Genomic DNA, 22,727 nt, shown 5'->3' on the forward strand with positions numbered 1-22,727 from the left:
CATAAAATTAAAGTAAATAAAAGAGATGGTTACGTTTGATTACATTTATTGCATATAGTCAATGTTACGCTGGTATACATGCAGGCTTTCTCTGGAAATACACAAAAGAAACTGGTATGGAGAGGGAAGCTAGGTGATGGGGGTCTGCGGAGAGAAAGAGCAGTGCCTTTCACTGCAGACTGGTGGTTCTCAACTGGGGGACATTTGGCAATGTTTGGAGACAATCAAAAATGGACGGTCATAACTGGGGAGGTGGGGGGCAGAGGTACCACTGGGCGTCTAGTGGGTAGAGGCCAGGGACGCTGCTAAGCATCCCACAATGCACAGGACAGCACCACCACAGACACAACGAATTACTGGGTCCCAAACGTCAGCAGCGCTGGGGCTGAGAAACGCAGCTGCAAGGCCCTCCGTGGAACAGCTTTAACTGTTCTTACCACGCGAATGCATTACTTTCTGTTTTTAAATTAAAATGTATCATATATACAATAAGGACTAGTTAGCAGTCGTATTTAATACATAGAGACTATTTAACAGTTTAAAAAAAAAGAACGAACATCCTCTATACCATCCAGTCTTATATTTTTACTTTTGAAAAAAACCAAGAGAGTCGCTAAGGACCTGGGGGAAAGCTGGAGAGACTGGAGTACGAAAAGAATCAGACAGCAGACCCTTCCAGCCTGGAATGCTGGAGGGGAGCTGGAGGGGATCTTAGGGAACACTGAATTTCAGAACAGCTAAGATACGTCTCTGCTTGGGCCAACTCCAGTCAATTGGCAGCGGTCACCTGGAGGGTTGATTGAACGTAACTCAGTGGGAGAGAGCACCACGACAGACCGGGGGTGTCTGCTGTGGTATGGGGGCGGGGGAGGGCAGGGCCCGAATGTCACATCCCTGGGGCCTAACCCCTTCATCTTTCACGCTCAAAAACCCAGAGGCAGGGAGGTGAAATGACCGCTGCAGGTCACACCACGAGCTGGCAGGAGAATTCAGGAGGGGTCCTGACTCTCAGCAAAACATTCCATTCCTCTAAGCCAGGGCTCAGCCAACTATGGCCTGTGGTCGACCCACCTGTGTCTGGGCCCGTGAGCTTAGGATGGATTTTATATTTTTAAAGGATCAAAAAAAATCAAAATATTTCATGACACATGAAGAGTGTATAAAATTCAGATTTCAGTGTCTATAAAGTAATGTTTACAGGAACACGGCCACACCCATTCATTCCGTGTTATCCACAGCCGATCCTGCACTACACCGGCAGAGATGAGCAGCTGCAACAGAGATCGCACGGCTCAACACCCAAAATATTTGCTAGCTGGTCCTATACAGGAAATGTTTGCTTACTCCTCCTTTTTCCCAGCGTTTCTCGAACTTTAATGTGCATACAAATCACCCAGGGGGAGATTGCTAATACTCAGGTCTGTCTTAGCCTGGTCTGGGGTGAGGCCCGAGAATCTGCATTTCTAATAAGCAACCCCGTGATGCCGGTGCTGCTGGTCCATGGGCCCCACTGTTGAGGACAAAGCGTGGATCCCAAACCAAGAGCATCAGCAGCACCTGGGAACATGTCAGAAATGCAAATACTCCGGGCCCACCTAGACCGACTGGATCTGAAACTCTGAGTGGGGCCCAGTGAGCTGCATTTTAACAAGCCCTCCGGGTGACTGGGAGGCCCACACAAGTTTGAGCATCACTGATTTCCACCACACTGCCTTGTGTTCGGGTTAAGACTCTGGGAGACATTAAGCTGAGCCTAAAAAAATCCAGTGTCAGAATGGATACACTTTGACAAACACTGAAAAGGCAGGAGTTTCCTTCAACATTCCACCTGCAACTCCGCTGTGATGAAGCGGATGGTAGCCTAACAGAAAATTCTGTTTCTAATTTATGAAAATGTGTGGTTTTAGTCATAGGAACTTCCCATAAGAATATATATTTGCCAACATAGCTAAGTAATACTTATTAGCACAACATCTTTTAAAAAGAATGACATAGTTAATTATATAAAGACAGAAAAAATAAACATGGGTGGGGGCATGATCTGAAGTCCTCCATAACCATGCTCAACTGTCAACTGAGCTTAAAGGGTTTCCACAGTCCATACTGTCTCCTGGTTTGGGGCCAGCTTTGGAAAATAGTTAACTCATACTATTGTCTTTAAACTTTTCAAAGTTGGCCAGCTAGGGGTAGACCCATTATAGTACCCCAAGACATGCATATGGGAACATTCAGGGCAATGTGGGTCATAACTGCAAAGAAGAGGGACCAGCCTAAAAGGCCAGCAACGAGAGATGGGTTAAGTCAACTACAGCACATCCATGCTCTGGACAAGTACACATCATTAAAATAGACGAAGCAGGGCTTCCCTGGTGGTGCAGTGGTTGAGAGTCCGCCTGCCGATGCAGGGGACACAGGTTCGTGCCCCAGTCCGGGAGGATCGCACATGCCATGGAGCGGCTGGGCCCGTGAGCCATGGCCGCTGGGCCTGCGCGTCTGGAGCCTGTGCTCCGCAACGAGAGAGGCCACAGCAGTTAGAGGCCCGCGTATCAACAAAAAAAAAAAAAAAAAAAAAAAAAACAGACGAAGCACATCTGAACACATGAACTGAGAGATTACATATCAAGTCCAAAGGTCTAGAACACCATGTAAGTATGAGTCCATTTGAATATATTACAAATATTTTTAAAATATCTATATGCATAATTTTCCTAAAAAGACATACAAAACTGTCACTTTGGAGGAAAGGGACAGATGGAGGGGAGGACAATATACTTTTCATTTCATAACTTTCTGTACAGTTTGAATTTTTTTCAGTGAATGACAAATATTTGTTGAGCGCCTATTAGGCACCATTTTAGGCACCAGGATACAGCAGTGAACAGAAGAAATCCCTGAAATTCTAGTGGAGAGAGGCAGACAATTCATGAAATAATAAGTACTTTCAGAGTATGTTTGGCATTGCCACTTGAAGTGTGGTCCACAGGTCACTGCCAATCCACGGTTTGTGACCAGATGACAGTAGATAAGGAGCTGATACCATAATGTAGCTCAACTATGGCAACAAGCACACATGTAGTTCAGCTGACATTTTTTTTTCTTAGCAGACTTTCTCGGGACTTCCCTGGTGGCGCAGTGGTTAAGAATCCACCTGCCAGTGCAGGGAACATGGGTTCAAGCCCTGGTCCAGGAAGATCCCGCATGCCGCGGAGCAACTAAGCCTGTGCGCCACAACTACTGAGCCTGCACTCTAGAGCCTGCAAGCCACAACTACTGAAGCCCGCGAGCCACAACTACTGAAGCCCGCGTGCCTAGAGCCTGTGCTCCACAACAAGAGAAGCCACCGCGATGAGAAGCCCGTGCACCACAACAAAGAGTATCCCCCGCTCGCTGCAACTAGAGAAAGCCTGTGTGCGGCAACGAAGACCCAACGCAGCCAAAAATAAAATTAACTAATTAAAAAAAAAAAAAAAGACTTTCTCAATGAAGGAAGCAGACAGCAGAAGTTTACATCCCACCACAAACTTCTCATCTTATCGTGAACCTGTAACAAACAGTTCCTGAACTAGCTACTTTGAGTATCCCTGGGCTGGAAGCTGTAAATGCTGTGAATAAAACAAAAGGTGGGAGTAGCACTATTAAAAAGGAGTGGTTGGAGAAGGCCTTGCTGACTTGCTGAAACAGTGACTTCTGAAAAATATTTAGGCATGACAACACAATAAAACATTAAACAATGTGGGCCAGGATAAACTTGGCTTCACTCACCAGGAAAGGTGTGCAGACCCAGGTGAAGGTCCCCACGGCGGCCAGGTAGGCAGATTTCTTCAGCACCTTCAGCTCCTCCTGCCTGATGGCCAGTACCTTATCTTTGAATGCCAGCTCCCAGGCATAAAGTTTTAGCACTTTGATCCCATTCAGAATTTCATTCATCAGCTTAATCCGATTGTCTTTGCTCTTCATGTGGGCCACCTTCGAAGAGAGGAGCAGTCAATACCACACCTGGGGGCCGGCTGCTCACTTCTGGCCCTGGCATCAGACCAACACTCAACAACCCCACCTATTAAAAATGGGCCGTCCTAAGGGTGGGAAAGCTGGCCTGCAATCCCTATGAACCCTAACTCTTGACCCTGAGAGCACTCCAAGGGATTCTTTTTTCAAGGGAAAAAAAACTGCTCCGAATCACATTAAATTTGACATCAGAGAAACCTCTTAAATTCAGAAGGGAGGAAGAGAGGCAAGAAAAACCTTTCAGGTATCCAGGGAGGAAGGGGCACATGCCCTACTCTGCTGATCTAAACCGAGAGATGATATTTTTTTTTCTTCCATTTTCTTATTTCCTTTATTGCTTTTCAGGCAGTACACGGTTGTTAAAATGCTGAAGTGTTTCTGTACAGCTAGCACTGGTTCTGACCATTTGGGTGCCCATGCTGCAGAGTTGTTAAATATTTTTAATACCACCTGGCATTTTCCTTACGCCAGGCACTTTTCTAAGCTTTTCAAGTGCATTTAGTTCTGCTCACGAGAACCCTATCATTAAGCGTTATGTCATTCCTGGGTCACAGAAGAGGACAGTTTAAGCAACATGAGGTCAAAGCCAGAGACTGAAGCCATTTCAGAGGTGGGCCGTTCAGGGAAGAGGCTAAGAGTCGACACAGCCCCATGCCCCTCCCACGCCTCTCCTCCCTTCTCCCCAAACCTCATTCCAACAGCCCCACGTCCTGCAACTCTTCTCTCCTTCGGCATCACCAGCGCGGCCAAGCTTTCTCATTTGAAATTCCACAGGCACATCATAAATAGCCATCAGTGGGGGAGCAGAGGAATGAACTCTGGCCTGTCTCTGCTATGGACCATCAGGCACGAGTTCAAGACAATGAAGTCAGACCACACGGCATGCTGCAGAAAGATCCCCCAGGCATGGTGTCGGACGATAAAATCACTCTGCCAAACAGGCCCGTTTGTGTTAAAATATATATGGTGATAACACCACGACACACACACACATATACACACCAAGCCTAACTATAGAGTTAGTCCGATCTCTATATAAACACATCAAAAGTTCTAGAAGGATTTGCTTCAGTGTGTTAAGAGGACAGGGAAGAGGGGCTTCCCTGGTGGCGCACTGGTTAAGAACCCGCCTGCCAATGCAGGGGATACGGGTTTGAGCCCTGGTCCGGGAAGATCCCACATGCCGCGGAGCAACTAAGTGCGTGCGCCGCAACTACTGAGCCTGTGCTCTAGAGCCCGCAAGCCACGACTACTGAGCCCACGTGCCACAACTACTGAGCCCGTGTTTCACAACTACTGAAGCCCACATGCCTAGAGCCCGTCCTCCACAACAAGAGAGACCACCGCAATGAGAAGCCCGCGCACCACAAGGAAGAGTAGCCCCCGCTTGCCGCAACTAGAGAAAGCCTGCGTGCAGCAATGAAGACCCAACACAGCCATAAATAAATAAATAAATAAATAAAATTTAAAAAAAAAAAAAAGGGGACAGAGAAGGGACATGCCCTTTTAATCTATATACTTTTGTATTATTTGAACTTCCTTTTATAATGAAAAGGCATTCACTCTGTTACTTGAGTATTTAAAAACTTAAAAAATACGAAGTATCTCTGAAAATAAAGAGTTTAACCCTGCGACCAGCATAAGGAAATGGGGAGAAAAGCAAGGGGTGATTTTTGCTCAGCTCTTGAAAATGCACACACACAGAAAGGAATACACCCGTGGGAAATAAGGAATCTCTTGGAGGCTCACAGATGGGACTTCAGTCACTGGCCCATGAGGTCTAACTATTTCGGGAGCTCTCAACCTCAGCGACCCAATGTAATAACCTGGGAAGCTTTAAAAACTCCCAATGCCCAGGCCTCACCCACATTAGATGAATCAGAATCCCTGGAACTGGGCCTAGGCATCAGCATTTGTTAAAGCTCCCCAGGGGGTTCCCACAGGCAGACAAGGCTGAGACCCCCAAGGCCTGTGCAGAAGGAACTCAACTAACACCCAAGTGGAAAGGCCTTAGGCAGGGGTGCAGCTTGGAGCCCTGTGCAGACACACCCCCTACCTGGTAGGTCTTGGTCTTCATGGCCATCACTGCATTGAGGGGAACCATGAAGATCATCACAGCCACTCCAGCCAGAACGGAGGGGCCCAGGTTCTATGGAAGGAACAAGAACAAAGGCCTTAGCACGGGGCTTCCACGGGCTGAGCCACCCAGTGTAGCCACATTACTTTTCAGATTTATCCGGGAGCATCCCTTGGGGTCCCACAAACCCTGTAAGAACGTTCAACGCCACAATCCTTTATCCGAAACCCTCGGGACCAGGTTGAGTTTTGCACATGAGAGCTTAAGGATTTTAGAAAGGTAACAGAAAACAGTGGAGCAGAAAACAGTGGAGCAGAAAACAGTGAACATGGCCCACCTGACGGCTTATCTTGTTCAAAGGTCCTTGGCTGGCGCCTGGGTGCTTGGATTTTGGGAGGGTTCCCACCATTCTCAGAACTGATAAGACTGACTCACTGCACCTAAGCTGTTTGCATGAACTCACTGCGCTGGTTTCTCCTGATTAACCCCTTTTCCCTCTGGGAGTCTGGAAGTTTGGTCTGTGCCAGGCAGAGGCTGCCGGTGTGACCAGCCCCCAATAAAAATCCCGGGGCACAGGGTCTCTCCTGAGCTTCCCTGGCTGGTAACATTTCACATGTGCTGTCACAATTGTCACAACTCGTTGCTGGGGAATTAAGTGCATCCTGTGTGACTCCAGGGGGAGAGGACTCCTGGAAGCTTGTCCTTGGTTCCCTCCAAACTTTGCTAATCTTGCTGTAATAAATGATAGCTATGAGTCCTCCTAGCAAATCACGAACCTGGTGGGGTCTCGGGGACCCCTGACACAGGTAGATATGCCTGTATATCGCACCTCCACAGGGCCCTGGCACAGTGCTCCAGAAGCAAATGCAATGATTTTTTTCAGTAGCAAAATAGGAATATTCCCATGAGAGGGATAATCAAAATTATAAATCACACATCAGTTCAAGTCAAGTCTTGCCACCAAATAAGTTAAGAAAAACTTTCAATTTTCAGAGCTCTTTAATTTGAGGACTTGTAGATAAGATGCTGTAGACTGTTCTATTATCGCATTTGCAGATAAGGAAACTGCATCTCAGAAAGGTTAAGTGGTCATGACTGAGACAAGATACAGATCAACATTTTTCAACTTCCAAGTTACACAAATAAAAAGAGACAGCCTACGAAGTCCGTCCAGTGCACACTTGCTTAGCTGAGACGGATGGAACTAAAGGGTAAGCGTGTTAGTCCCTTCCAAGGAGTCACCCTCGGGGTCTCCAGTCCTAGTTACCAAAAATATGCTGCCACCGCTTGTTTCTGCGATGGATCTCTGCCCAGTGAAGATTAATCCACCTCTAAGCGCGAAGGTGATTTCTACCAACAATCTAAAGCATTGGGAATCAATTCTGAGAGCAAATCATAGTAACTAAAAGATATCAAGCACGTCGCTGTACCATGTACTGTTCAGGGAACACTACCTGTGCTAATTTATTCAATTATCCCAACATCACTATGATGAGGTTCCCTTATTATTACCAGTCTACAGATGAGAACACCAAGGCTTAGAGACGTTAAGTAATAAGGTCTGGAAGAGGCAGGATCTGAACCCAGGCAGCCTGATTTCAGAGCCACGCTGTCCCCCATTATCTTATGTCATGTTCTTGATTGTCAAATAGAGAAACCCTGGTTTTGGTCTAAAGCAGCGGTTCCCAACCAGGGAGGACTATTCCCCCAGGGGACATGTGGCAACATCTGGAGACTGTCACAAGCAGTGGTGGGAGTGTGGGGGAGGGGAGGTGGGGTGTTATTGCGATCTAATGGAGAGAGGCCAGGGATGCGGCTAAACATCCTACAATGCACAGGACAGCCCTCAACAAGGAAGAATTATCCGGCCCCAGATATCAGTAACACATTCAGCAACTCTCATCTAAAAAAAAGCAATTTTGTAGTGGATCACAAATCAACCCTGAAGGCAATTCTAAAAGAAGTGTTCTATAGCAGCACTTTCTGGGGAAGCAGATGCCCCAAGACATCTGCTAGATGGAAGAAGTCCATCTAACTGAGAGGGAAAAAGAATCGGTGGAAGTTGCATTTGTCACAGCCTTGAAGTTTGGGTGGGATTCCATCAGTAGGGAGGAAACAGGAAAGGGAATTCCTGGTGGAAGGAAAGACACGTGCAAAGCCCCAAGAGTAGAACAGAATAAGGCACATATTAGGCTATAAGCACCTTTGCTTGTCATCTTTATATTTTGGGAACTGCCCTTCCCCGTGTGGAAGGGCTGTCAATCACACCTCCACCCCTTCCACAATGAGAGAGAGCATGTGACCCAGGGTGGCCCATCAGAGAACTCTGCCTATTTCACAGTGATTGGCTCAGGGATGTGAATAGTACTGTGCCGAGCCCATCAGAGTGCCCCCTGGGACCCGGCTGAGACAAAGAGGAATGCAAAAAGGAATCTCTTTTCTCTGGCACCACTATCTGTGAAGATGATATAAGCCCAACACTATGGAGGCCATTTGAAGAAATCCCACTGAGAATAAAGTCAACTCAGAGAAACACAAGGCTAAGAAATGATAAGAGTATGAGACTGAATTCTTACAGCACTGCTTGAACTCCTGGATCCATCCCTACCTGAAGCCAGACCCTGGACTTTTCAGTTACATGCACCCATAAAATTCCCTTTATTTGCTTATATTACTCTAAGATGCATTTCTATCCCCTGCAACCAAGAGACTCTTAACCAACATAACCTGGGACTTGTGAATAAATGAGTTTGGTTAGCATTTGGGGAGATACAGAGGGAGAAATACAATGTATGTCATAGGGTTGTTAACTACATACACTGTCAAGAAGAGACAAATGCAAATGAATACCATGCCACCCTAGAGAACATAACCCAACAACTGAAGAAAGGAATAAAATATCCAGGAACTGGCTGACAGGCCAGAAAATAAAATGTGAATGACGGCAAGAAATGCCAGCGAGCTACAGAGGTTCTTATCACTGACACCCGCTCACCCGCCCCCAATGCCCACACGTGGAGGCCCCGCCCCACGCGCCACGGGAATGACATCAAACACACACCAGCCACAGGAGGTAGAGGGCAAGGATGACTTGCAGAGGAGCTGACCAGATCATGTTAATGTACGTGGCCAGGTCCATGAACCTCTGGGCATCCACAGACATGAGGTTGACGATCTCCCCGACGGTGGACGATTTTCTGGCTGAATTGGTGATCACCAGGGCCTGGAGACAATGGAGAGGGAAAGAGGGTGAGTGTGACAGGCGACAGCCCAGCGCCCTCCCTCCAGGCCCACGTGGAGGAAGGAGACAGCTCAACCGTCGAGAGGCCACTGCTCTTTTCTCCTCTCCTGGCGGCTTATCTGCCTTCCCAGCCCATGTGTCTCATCACAAAGTCCACTCTCTTATCGACAGCACTCACTGCCTCCCCATCCTGAGCTCTTCAGTATGGAAGGGACCTCAGAGGTCGCCTAAATCAGGGCTTCACACACTTGAGTGTGTACGCACCCCCAGGGAGTTTGTTATCGTAGGACTGGAATAGGGACTCTGCATTTCTAACAAGCCCCCAGGAGATGCTGACGCTGCTGGTCCCCAGGTCACCCTGAAGGACCAAGGTCTCCGCCAGGGTTTCTCATCCTTGGCATTACTGACATTTGAGGCTAATTCTTTGAGGGCCCGTCCTGTGCCTTTTAGGATGTTCGGCAGCATCCCTGGCCTCCACCCACTAGATGCCCCCCCGCCCAGCTATGACAATCAAAAATGTCTCCACACGTTGCCAAACATCCCCTGGAGGGACACACATTCATCCTGGCTCTCGACGGTTTCACGCTGTCACCTGGGGAGTTTTAGAAATACTGATGCCTGGGTCCCACCCTCGGAGATCATGACTTAGTTGGTTGGGGTGTAGCCTGGTCCTTGGAAGTTTCTGAGGCTCTCTGGGTGAGTCTAACTTGCAGGCAGAGCTGAGAGCCCAAGATCAAGTCCATCCTTCCTGACTACCTGCTGAACAGTCTCTTCTTAACCCACGTGGCCCAGAGGCTAAGAAGTGAAGGGACCGAGGAGGTAATCCAGGTCCCATAAGGCTGTCCGTGCCCAGGTACCTGCCGAGTATCTGTCACCCAAGGAACATACCATCTGCTCAGTTCAGATGGAGGGTTAGAACACACACAGACTGTTGGCAGCACAGCACGGATTCAAACCTGGATCTCCCCGAATCAAGCGCCATCTAAGAAATTCAATTACCCGCAGCTGACCCCAGGGCCCCGGACATGCTGAACCCAGGGCCCCAGACATGCTGACCCCAGGCCCCCGGACACGCCGCAGGCTTGCCCTCGGGATCAGCTTTGCTAAGCCCTCAGGCCTGACGGTCACTCCCTGCCGCCCGCGACCACTCAGGCCACCATCATGCCACTGCTCCAGAAGCTGGGCCTGAGAGGCGACCCGGCCAAGCCCCCAGGGGTTCCACGGCGGCAGCGGGAGCCGCGGGCCCACCTTCCGGTACACAGCCCCGATGACGGCGGTCTTGATCCGCATGCCGCTGACGAAGCAGATGTGGAAGTACTGGTGCAGCACGAGGGTCTGCAGGCAGGCGCTGACGAACAGCAGCGCCGTGTAGAAGTAGCCCTGCCAGTCTGGGGCCTTCCTGTCGTTCACGAAGCTGATGAGCAACCTGTGGGGCAGCAGGGACAGAGCCCCACGTCAAAGACCGCGAAATACGTGCGCGTGGGGACAAGTCCTCTGGCTTCCGCGGGTGACCTTCTCCTGAGCCAGGCAAGGCAGGCACTCTCAACGCCAGTGTTATGGACGGGAAGCCCAACCCACGTGGTGATGCCCATGCCGGGGTGGGGGTGGGGGGTAGTAATCACGGCAGGGCGCGCAGCCCCGGGCTTCTCGCATTGATTGCTCTGCCTCATCACCCAAAAGTGACCAAGTAGAGAGCACAAGGGGCGGAGGGAGGGAAAGAGAACGAACATGTGGCACCAAAGAGACAGACAGGAGCAGGGAGGGAGGGAGGTAAACAGAGATGACGTCCTTTCTGGGTTTAGGCTGCAGCTTTCATGCAATCGGACATTTCCCTGCTTTTGGTTTCCTGAGATAATCCTCTATCTTCCCCCTTTTGGCTTCAGGGGAGCCTGGTAAGGTTTCTGTTACTTGCAACCAACGTGGCCTTAATTAAGATGGTTGTATTAAAGCAAAGCATCAGGCAAAGCAGGTAAGGAGGTAGAGGCCTGGCCCCGTGCCCTCGGGAGCATGCCACGTGACCCTAAGGGAGGGTGAAGGGTGTCGCAAGTGGAAGGTCTAGGACGTGAAGAGCTGCCTGGCTGAGAGGGAAGAGGCCTTACTTTAAGATCTCTGGGCCGGTAAACATCATCAGGTCGTGCACAGCCTTGAACAAGAAGCTCATGAGGAAGTAGGGCCCAAAGGTCTTGTATAACACCTTGAACAGGGACGGGTTCCAATCCTTCTGGGGGGACTTGATGATCAAAGCCTCGGCCTCCTCGTTCACATCCACCTTGGAACTCCCTTTCGGCTTGGCGGGATCCTTGGAGGAGTACACGATCTTCACCGGCTGTCTGGAACATGAGGAGCAAGGAGCAGTTGTGGGGTCTGCCAGACACTCAGCCCACCAGCCAGGAGAGGGTAGGAGAAGGCCCCCCCAACAGGGAGGCCTAGCCAAAGAAAACCAGTCGCTGCAGAGAAGCAGCTTAGCACGGTGACTCTGACCACAGACTCAGGATCCTGGCCAGCTGTGTGACTTTAGGCAAGTGCCTTACCTCTCTAGGCCTTAGTTTTCTCATTTGTACAATGGGGAAATAGTAGGACCTACCTCACCTATACATGACTTAATATAGCTAAAAGGCAGAGAAAAGTGCCAACCCCAAAATGACCTACAGATTCAGTGCAACCTCTATCAGAATCCCAGCTGGCTCTTTATAGAAATGGAGAAGCTAATCTTAAAATTCATATGGAAATTCAAGGGATCCAAAAGAGCCAAAACAATCTTGAAAAAGAAAAGCAAAGTTGGAGGATTCACATTTCCCGACTTCAGAACTTACTCTGAAACAACCATAATCAAGACAGGCATGAGGTTGAGCATATACAGAGATCAATGCGACAGAATTAAAAATCCAGAAATAAATCTGATTGATTTTGACGAGGTTGTCAAGGCCGTTCAATGGGAAAAGAATAGTTTTTTCAACAAATGGTGTTGGGAAACTAGATAGCTGCAGGCAAAAGAGTGAGTTGGACCCTTACTTCACACCATATACAAAAATGAACTCGAAATGGATGAAAGACCTAACATAGAGCTAAAACTATAAAATTCTTGGAAGGCAACAGAGGGGGCAAAACTTTAGGACCTTGGATTTAGCAATGGATTCTTAAATACGACCCCAAAAGCACAAGCAACAAAAGAAAAAATAAACTGAACTTCATCAAAAACTTTTGTGCTTCAAAAGACACCACCAACAAAGTGAAAAGACAACCCACAAAATGGGAGGAAATATTTGCAAATCAAAACTCTGATAAGGGACCTGTAACTAGAGCAAATAAAGAACTCTTACAAATCAATAAGAAAAAGACAACCCAACCATAAAAGGCGCAAAGAAGACATGCGAACGGGGTAAGCACATGTAATGTCGCTTAACATCTTAAGTCATCAGGGAAATGCAAATCAACACCAGGATGAGATACTGCTTCACACCCGCTAGGATGGTTATCATCAAAAAGTCAGATAACAACAAGGTCTGCAAGGATGTTGAGAAATCGGAACCCTCATACATGCCCCTGTGAAGTCCCCTCCCACTTGTAACAGGATATTGCAGAAATGATGGAGAGAGAGTGTCATTCCCAAGATTAGGTTGCAGAAAACACTGTGGCTTCTTTCTTGCCCTCTCATGGATCATTCACTCTGGGCAAAGCCAACTGCTGGGTCAAGAGGACACTCCACCAGCCTCCTGGAGAAGCCCCCATGGTGAGACCTTGCCAACAGCCAGCACAGTCTTACCAACCATGTGCAATGTGGAAGCAGGTCCACGGCCCCAGTCAAGGCTTCAGAGGACTGCAGCCATGACAGACCCTGAGCCAGAACTACCCAGCTAGACCCATCCCAGACCCCCGACCCAGAGACCCTGTGTGACATAGTAAATGTTCATTCTTATTTAAAGCTGCTACGTTTGGGGGTGACCTGTTATGTAGCAACACATACAGCTTCCCTCTCCCAAAATGCAGTCAAAGCAACCTCCTCAAAAGGCCAAACGTGGGCTCCATCCCTGAAATGTGCACCCAAGCTTCATCCCCATCGTCCACCCGACACAATCGTCCACTGCATGAGCTCACTGAACATCGTTTAATCACAGGGGATTCTTGCCTCTCCCATCTAAGCCACATCTGACCATCTGGACCAACTGAAACGCCCTCCTGGAGACCACAGCCTCCCAACCTGCCTTGGAGGAGACGCCCTCCTCCGTCCCCACTCCAAACCGTGGGCACTGGTCTGGGCTCTGTCAAGTCGGTATCCTTCCCCTCGATGCTCCTCACCCCAGGAAAGGACCAGAAACATGGGAATCATCCCTGAACCCTTCTCCTCCACGCTCCCAGCTCTAGTCAGGCACGTGTTGTGTCCATCCCACTCCCGGAATGTGTGCAGTCATCCATCCACGCTTTCCATCGCCACAGCCTCTGACCCATGCAAGTGACCATCACCAGGGCCTCCTCCCCACTCCCCCCATTTCCTTCCACTCTCGGTCCCTAACAACCAAGTCCCTGCACGGCAGCTGGTGGGATCCTCCTAAAGTGCATCACCCCAACCTCAGCGCCACTGCTGGCCTCCCACTGCATCCAGAATACAATCTAAAGTCTGGGTGAAGGTGTAGAATTTCCTACGGCTGCTGCAACAAATTAACACAAACTCAGTGGCTTGAAACAACACAAATTTAACATCTCATAGTTGTGGAGGTCAGAAATCTAAGGTGGCTCCATGTATCTTTGGGACCTGTCAGCTGTGGAAGTCTCCCTTCCTAGCCATGGAAGAGCACATTCTTGTTTATTGGAAAAGCTGTCACTATTTAACTGGTATCAGATTCTGACTGGCACAAGTAACATTCTTCACATCAAAAACCTGGAGGGTACTGGGTTATTGGGCAAACATCTAACTACTGTTCAAATGTTTCTAGGAAGCTGAACTAATTGTTCCAATGGATGATGGAAAATATAACAAAATATCAAGATATCTAAAGCAATATGGACGAAGTCTTATTTAGCATCCTGTAGTACACTGCCAACTGTCATTTTATTTTATTTATTTATTTATTTATTTATTTTGCGGTACGCAGGCCTCCCACCACTGCGGCCTCTCCCGTTGCGGAGCACAGGCTCCAGACGCGCAGGCTCAGTGGTCACGGCTCACAGGCCCAGCCGCTCCGCGGCACGTGGGATCCTCCTGGACCGGGGCACGAACCCGCGTCCCCTGCATCGGCAGGTGGACTCTCAACCACTGCGCCACCAGGGGAGCCCCACCAACTGTCATTTTAAATCTCAAGTACGGTATTTAAATGGAGAATAAAGGAGTGCTTCCTTGCTATATAAATAAAATGCTTGATTTGTACAGATTAAAAGAAAAAAGAAATCTAAGGTGGGCCTGCAGGCTCCATGGGAGAATCTGTTTTCTCCTTTTCCAGCTTCTAGAAGATGCTTACAGGGACTTCCCTGGTAGCGCAATGGTTAAGAATCCGCCTGCCAATGCATGGGACATGGGTTCAGTCCCTGGTCCGGGAAGATCTCACATGCCACGGAGCAACTAAGCCCGTGCACCACAACTACTGAGCCTGTGCTCTAGAGCCCGCGAGCCACAACTACTGAGCCCGCACACCACAACTACTGAGCCCATGTGCTGCAACTACTGAGCCCGCATGCTGCAACTACTTAAGCCTGTGCGTCTAGAGCCCATGCTCCACAACAAGAGAATCCACCACAACGAGAAACCCGTGCACTGCAACAAAGAGTAGCCCCCCCTCACCAAAACTAGAGAAAGCCCGCGCAGCAACAAAGACCCAACGCAGCCAAAAAAAAAAAAAAAAAAAACCAGCCCACACACCTGGGCACGTGGCCCCTGCATCCACCTTCCAAGCCAGCCGCTCAGCATCTTCTCTCTCTCACCTCCTCCTTATAAGGACCCTTGTGATTATGACATCAGGCCCACCCCAATAACCCAGAAGAGTCTCCCATCTCAAAATCCTGAACTGAATCCCATCTGCAAAGTCCCTTTGCCATGTAACATATTCACAGGTTCTGGGGATCAGGATGTGGCCATCTTTTTTTTGGGGGGGGGGGGGTCATTCCACCAACCACAGAGGATTATTTCTATTTTTCGTGTTGTCAGTGTCACTGCGTAAACTCTTTCCCTGCTCACTTTACTGACTTCCCCTGAAGCTGGGATTCTGGCGGGGATTTTTAGTATGATTTCATTCAGCACACACATGCCCTCTTGGAAAGGAGGACAAGAAGGCAGGACCGGGGGGCAGGGAGTGGCTGAGTCGTTCCCCCCTCCGCATTCATTTTCTGCACCACGTCCTAAGCTGGGCCCTGGCCCTGGGCCTGGGCCTGGGCCTGCCTGGGCTGCCACTGACCCAGGCTGTTTTCTGTGGCCAGGAGATGGGCGGCCAAAGGGCCAGGGAGAAGGTCTCAGGAGGGCAGAGAGGAGGAAGGCTCAGGCCTGGGGGGAAGGGGTCTAGAGAAGTGGAAGGGACCAGCTACGGCCGAGTCAGGAGAGAAAAAATACCCAGTGAACAAGAGCCCTCCAAGGGAAGCTGGCGCTCCTGGAGGGTGAGGAAGAAAGCAGGGCACCTGAATGGTCTGGCTGGGAAAGAAAGGAAAGTTGGAGAGGAAAGGTCTGAGTCAGAAGAAAACTGCTCAGGACAGGGGAACAGGAAGGGGTGGGGAAGCTGGAGGCTGGGAAGAAAAAGGAACTTGCTCACCCAGGGGATTTCGATATGGGCAAAGGTGCCCATTGCTCTCTCCTCCACGAATGCCCTGCTCTGGGCCGGGCCCTGGGGAGAGCCCCACCATCGAGCAGCCCCGTGAGAGAAACAGATCAGCCGTGTGAGGGGGGCTATCATGGGGGCTTCCTGGAGAGGGCGACATCAAAGCTGAGACCTGCATGATGAGGGATCGAGTCCACTTGGGGAGGGAAAGGGTGCTCTAGGCAGGGGAAACAGGATGAGCAAGGCCTGGAACGAAGGGATTTTGAAAAGAGGTGAGGCAGCCCTTCCAAGAACCCCAAGTAACCAGAGCAGGGCTGAGAGAGCAGACTGGGAGGTGCGTGAACCAACCAAAGGGCCATGAGGAGCTACTGCAGGCTTTGTTTGTCATTTGTTAAACAAATAAGATCTCTAATGTTGAGGCAAAGGCAAAAACCTCAAACTTATAAAGATCACAGCTCAATTAAAACTAAAATTTCTGGATGTACTCTGAGCACTGTCTTTGACCCATGATACCCCGTATAATACGGAAGGGCAGATTTGACCTACAATTGCAGAGAATGGACTTTACACCCTTAACGCACATTTTCATTCTCCTCAGAGCTCACAATATACGGGATAACAGTTTTGGAAACCACAGATGGGCATGGCAGTCACCTCCCCGCTCCCACCCCTCCAGTCCCGCAAGGAAAGTATAGCCCTGGCAGGATTTTGACTGTGTTGGGCACAAATACAAACGACTCAAGATCATTCTTTCCCTTTTTGTTGTTGTCGTAGAGTGCTTTTTGTTTCTCAAAAACAGGCTGTCAAAAAAAAAAAAAAAAAAAAAAACAGGCTGTCAAGGGGGTTTCTCACCCTCTGATGTCACAATGACTGGGCCAGAAACCAGACCCTCTTTGAGTACAGGACCATCCCAAAGGAACAAGACCCTACCAGGCATCCATGTAGGTGAAGAGCCTACTAAAATCACCTAAGTCTATGGGGGGTTTTGTTTGTTTATTTGTTTGTTTTTGCCACCACCGACGAGAGCTTGTGGGATCTTAGTTCCCCCACCAGGGATCGAACCCGCGCCCCCTGCAGTGGAAGCACAGAGTCTTAACAACTGAACTTAACAACTAACAACTGGAAGTCCCCAAATCACCTAAATCTACACTCTTAACTCCAGCTTTGGCATAAATCCATACACAGAGTGTTTTTTTTTTTTTTTGCAAGTTTAAATATACCTCGATTTTTTTCAGAAATGCAGTCAGTGTGCAAATTAAGTTCTGTTCAGAAATTTGCCAAGCATGAATCACCACTTTGCAAAACCCTGTCCGTGAGGGTGATGATGGTTCTGATCTCCACAACCGCAAGACTGGGTCGGTCAGGATTTGCTGCTGCCACAGAGAAGGCTCCACTTACGAGCACTCAGCGATTCTTCATTCTCTATTCTAGCATGTGCCTGAGCGTTTACACACAGACATACGTGGATGACGTTTTATTACAAATCCCTTGCCTTTTAGTTCTCTGTTAAAGTTGAGCAAGAACACTTTGTTGATTTTTAAAGTAAGATACATGAGTGGGTTATTTTTATATATTTCATTAAAGTACATTTAAGGAGGTGTTAACAATATCTTTATTACTCAAGGGGGTAATGGGTCTGAAAGGCTGGGAACCATAGCTTAACACCTGTATTTTGGAGCATTTTGTTTTCTTTGTTTTTGTTTGTTATTTGCTGCTTGCACTCCTTTATGAAATAGACACAATTAAGTAAAATGGTCGCCCTTCCTTTAAACACTACTGCTTTTTTATATATTGCTTTATTGGAGTATAACTGAGGTAAAATCAAGTTCACACATTTGAAGTGTACAATGTGATGAGTTCTGACATATTTACACACCTGTCAGACCATCAGGGAAACCAAGATAATGAACAGGCCCATCACCCCCAAAGAGCTCTCCTCTCTGAAATTTCTCCTCCCATCTCACTACCTCCCCCTACCTCAGGCAACCACTGATCTGATTTCCATCACTACAGACTTGCTTTCATTTTCTGGAACTGTATATAAATGGAATCACCTAGTATGTACTGTTGCCTGGCTTCGTTCACTCAGCGTAATTATTTAAAGATTTTCATGTGGCTGAGTGTACCAATAGTTCATTCTGTTGTTTTGCTCAGAAGTGTTCCCTTGCATGGATACACTGTGATTTGCACATCTATTCACTTGTTAATGGTTGTCTGGGTTACTTCCAGCCTTGGCCATCACACATAAAGCTGCTATGAACATCCCTGTACAAGTTTATGAACATATGTCTTCAGTTCTCTTGGGTGTACACCTAGCAGTAGAATGGTTGGGTGGTATCATAACTATTTAACTTTTAAAAAAAACTGCCCAGGTCTTTTCCAGAGCCGCCAAACCATTATATAGTCATTCCATCAGGAACCACAGTCCAAAATGGCCTTAACCTATGCGAGGCCATAAGTTGAGAAATTTCTACTCCATTTTGTTAAACTCAAAATCATCTAATAAAAACCAGTGAGGCACTGGATTTTAAAACCCAAAGGTCAGGGGAGCAGGGGAAGCAGCTCAGACCTGACTCCTGAGAGGAGCCACTCAGGGGTGAGGAGAAGAACTGGGGGCGGGGTGGGGGGGGGAGGTTGAGACCCAAGGCCAAGAAGCCAAGGCAGCCCTGCCCAGGCCACAGTCACCTGCTCCCCGGGAGCCCTGGGAGCACAGGGCTCTCCCCTCCCCACCCATGCCCACAGGGGTCACAGGGCCGGATGTGGCTCACGCCTCTGGGAACAGAGCCACTGACCCATCTGCCCCTATTCTTGCCCCACAAACCACCTTCCCCAACACAGCCTAACTGGTTGATATAAAACAGAACTCCAGGCATGCCGCTGCCCTGTGTAAAACCCAGCGGTCTTCTCACCGCATTTGGGATCAACCCCTAAGCCAGTACCATAGCCTATGAGATCCCTGCAAACACTTCTCCTACTTTATCTCCTCCTGTTCTCCCCACCTCTCACTCCACTCAAGCCCTATGGGGCCCCTTGCTGCTCCATAAGAATGCCACACTCACCTCTACCTCAGGACCTTTGCACTAGCTGTTCCCGTGAAACGGAAAGCCCTTTCCCCACATTTGCTCGCGGCTTACTCCCTCCTTTGACACGAATCTCTGTTCAGAGAGGCCATCCCTGACCACCAAACCTGCATCACCTCCCACAGTCACTCTCACCCTCATTTCCCTATTTAACCTCATCATCACACTAAGGCTCTTCAAAGTTTCTCAACAGTGTGTGTTTGACTCCCAACTCCCTGTGTCCCACACGGAATGTAAGTAGCACCAAACAAGGAGCCTGTCTATCTTGTTCCACTCTCTGAACCCCCAGGGCCTAAACTGCACTCAGCATATCAGCAGTAATCAACTGCATCTGCTGAATGAACCAATGAACGGCCAGGCCCATGATGAAGCTTCATGCTGTACAGCCAGTCCTCTTCCCACGAAGCCTCACTGCCAGCCCCTCCTACAACATCTGCAGCAACCGGCTCACTGGGTGAGCCCCACGGGACAGCATGGTGGGCATCCCCTGCCACCCAACGTGGGAAGGAGACGGAGCCAAGCAGTCAGCGAGGCTCGGGTAACTCAAGCTGAGGACGCAGCCTTCTCATCAGGAAGGAGGCTGCAGGCCAGGCCGGAGGAAACCAGAGACCCCACTTCTGCCTGAGAACCTCCAACTGGGTCACAGACATGGGACCCTGCCAGAGCCGTGTGTGCACAGAGCACCGGCCATCTCCTCACAACGCCCAACCACAGAGGCTCAAGCTCAATCCACCTCCCAAGGGACAACTCCTCCGTCCGTGGCCACCCCGAACGGGCCGCGGCACAGCCTCACAAGTCCTCTGCTGATGTCCTGGTGGCCAGCACAGATGTCCCACATTCCCATCCACAGCCTCGGCCTGAGTGAAGACCTGGAACTGCTGCAGTGGGTGAGGAATCAGACCTAGAGCCTGGGCCTCTCTCCTGGGAGGCCAGCTGCTCTGCGGGGCCACACACCAGGCTGGGCTCTCGTCAGCCAGCTCTCCGAGGTGGACAACAGGCCCAACCCCGTAACGACAACAGAAGTAATGACACCGTCCCCTGCCACCAAATCCCTTGTGATTCCTCTTCCGGCCCCTCTGGACGCAGGATGCGTCTTATGTCAACGTCATGTCCTGGTTTAATCGGCAGCCGTTTCTCTTTCTCACTGGTGCATAAAATAATGATACATCGCACAACTGATGACGTCCTAGATTTGATGAAATAAGGTATGTGCTGGGGAGGCCCTGGCCTGATTCCCCAAATAACCCGATGACAGAGGTCGGGGTTGGCATGCAGCTCTCATCGGCGAGAGTCTGAAATCCTGGACACCGAGAGTGAACCCTGATGTAAACCACAGATTCGGGGTGACAATGCTGTGTCAATGTGGGCTCACGGGTTGTCACTAATGTGCCCCTCTGATGGGGGATGCTGACAGCAGGGGAGGGGTGCACCTGTCTCCGCACCTTCTGCTCAGAACTGCTGTGAACCTAAAACTGCTCCAAAAAATAAAGGCTGTTGGAAAAAAAAAATCCAGTACAGCCCAAATCACTGTCAAATGGGGGTTCTTAGGCTGAACACCTCAAGAAGTAGTTGATGTGGCGTGTTGAACCAAAACATTTAAAACAGCAAGAACGTTCAGGATGCCAGATGCTCGGAGAGAAGCAGGGAAAATGAGACTGACTCGGGAAGGGCAGCGTCACACAGCCAGGTACACGCGCGCCAAGGTCACGGCAAACAAAATGGTTCTCCCACTTGACATCTTTCTCTCTTCTTTCCTACCCAAATTGTCTTAGCTACACGTCAGACTCTACCCCATTCTGCAGATGAGCAAACCATGGCTTGGAGGAGGGAAGCAGCCCTCCCAGGGCCATGAAGCTAGCAAGAGGTGGAAGGATGGAGCTATGGGGTCGCCCCAGTGAGTGCCCAGCTTCCCCGGGGCAGGATGCTTGGCACTTACTTTCTGGACTTTGCACATTCCTTCTTCCAGTTCTTTACCAAAACGGGCACAACTTGTTCTGACGTGTCCTCCTTATTCAGGGACCAGAGGTCAGTGCTCTCCAGGGGTTGGCGGTAGCCCTGGACCATCATCCTGTGGCCGAAACACAAGGCGCGAGGCGATGAGAGTCAGAAGGAAGAGGACGACGACGACCCTCCCTGCCACCACGGCCATGCGACCGAAGGCGGCCGCAACTCAGGAATATCTCAATAAGGAATAATGGACATGTGGGCACATTAAATCATTATTGGTAATTTTACTGTTAGGTCACCCAGGAAAAATAGCCTCATTTTTAGAGATACATACAGAATATTTAGGAGGAATAGCAGGATGGCTCTAATTTACTTAAAAAAAAATTTTTTAAGGCGAATATGACAAAGCATTAACCATCGTTAAATCAGGTCATGAGTTTATTGAGGTTTATTAAACTAGTCTTTCCGGTTTGAATACTTTCATGATAAAAAGCAAACCTAATATTTTAACTTGTTATTTTGAAACATTTCAAACTCAGAGAAAAATCACAGGAATCTTACAAAGAATTCCTGTCTACCCTTCACCTAGTTCACGACTGTTAACATTTTAAGTGTGCTGTATCTGCCTCTGTCTCTAGATACATACATATGCAAACACATACAGGCAGAGCTCAGAGATGCTGTGGGTTCGGTCCCAGACCACCGTGATAAAGTGAATATTGCAATAAAGCAGGTCACAGGAATTTTTTGGTTTCCCATATTAAAGTTATGTTTACACTATCCTATAATCTATTAAATGTGCAATAGCATTATGTCTAAAAAAACAACAGAGCTTAACTTAAAAATACTTTATTGCTAAAAAATGCTAAGCATCATCTGCACCCTCAGCGAATCCTAGTAATAACATCAAAGGTCATGGATCACAGATCACCATAATAAATATAATAATAATGAAAAAGTTTGAAGGATTGTGAGAATTACCAAAATGTGACACAGAGACACAAAGTGAGTGAATGCTGTTCCCAAAATGGCGCCAACAGACTCGCTTGATGCAGGGTTGCCACCAACCTTCAATTTGTAAAAGACACAGTGTCTGCGAAGCGTAATAAAATGAAGTATTTCAGGGCTTCCCTGGTGGCGCAGTGGTTGAGAGTCCGCCTGCCGATGCAGGGGACATGGGTTTGTGCCCCGGTCCGGGAAGATCCCACATGCCACAGAGCGGCTGGGCCCGTGAGCCATGGCCGCTAAGCCTGCGCGTCCAGAGCTTGTGCTCAGCAGCGGGAGAGGCCACAGCAGTGAGAGGCCCGCGTACCGCAAAAAAAAAAAAAAAAAAAATGAAGTATTTCTTTTTTCTGAACCATTTCATAGTAGGTTGCAGACTCTACACATCTTTACCCCTAAATATTAGTGTGCATCCCCCTAAGAGAAAGGACGTGCTCTGATATAACCAGAGTACAATGACCAAAATCAGAAATACGAGCCTGGCTGGCGTGACCTACAGTCCATATTCAAATTACACTGTCCTAGCGCTGTTCTTTAACAGCACCTGAAAAATAGTTAAGTAAGACAAATATTAAATGGAAAAAAAAAACCCACAATGTTTGTAAAAAGTTTATAAAGACAAGGAAAAATGCTTGGGG

At 48.8% G+C, this 22,727-nt stretch overlaps 1 protein-coding gene and 1 non-coding gene across 4 annotated transcripts in view; one reads left to right on the forward strand and one right to left on the reverse strand.

The window, feature by feature from the left end:
* The window catches only part of ABCC1 (ATP binding cassette subfamily C member 1 (ABCC1 blood group)), a 130,290-nt gene that overhangs the window by 51,275 nt on the left and 56,288 nt on the right, over positions 1–22,727 (reverse strand). For all 3 annotated transcript variants that reach the window (XM_033841094.2, XM_033841092.2, XM_033841093.2), the window contains 6 exons: positions 21,077–21,208; positions 11,423–11,653; positions 10,572–10,749; positions 9,144–9,305; positions 6,062–6,154; positions 3,763–3,966 (listed from right to left, as the gene is read on the reverse strand). In XM_033841094.2, the coding sequence (XP_033696985.1) occupies positions 3,763–3,966; positions 6,062–6,154; positions 9,144–9,305; positions 10,572–10,749; positions 11,423–11,653; positions 21,077–21,208 (1,000 nt within the window). The remainder of the gene's footprint in view (positions 1–3,762; positions 3,967–6,061; positions 6,155–9,143; positions 9,306–10,571; positions 10,750–11,422; positions 11,654–21,076; positions 21,209–22,727) is intronic.
* On the forward strand, positions 14,055–14,185 carry LOC117308362 (small nucleolar RNA SNORA24). The gene has a single exon (XR_004522346.1). It is a non-coding gene; the product is annotated as a small nucleolar RNA SNORA24 (small nucleolar RNA).

The sequence above is a fragment of the Tursiops truncatus genome, chromosome 15 (assembly GCF_011762595.2).
Source record: "Tursiops truncatus isolate mTurTru1 chromosome 15, mTurTru1.mat.Y, whole genome shotgun sequence".
Taxonomy (NCBI): Eukaryota; Metazoa; Chordata; class Mammalia; order Artiodactyla; family Delphinidae; genus Tursiops; species Tursiops truncatus.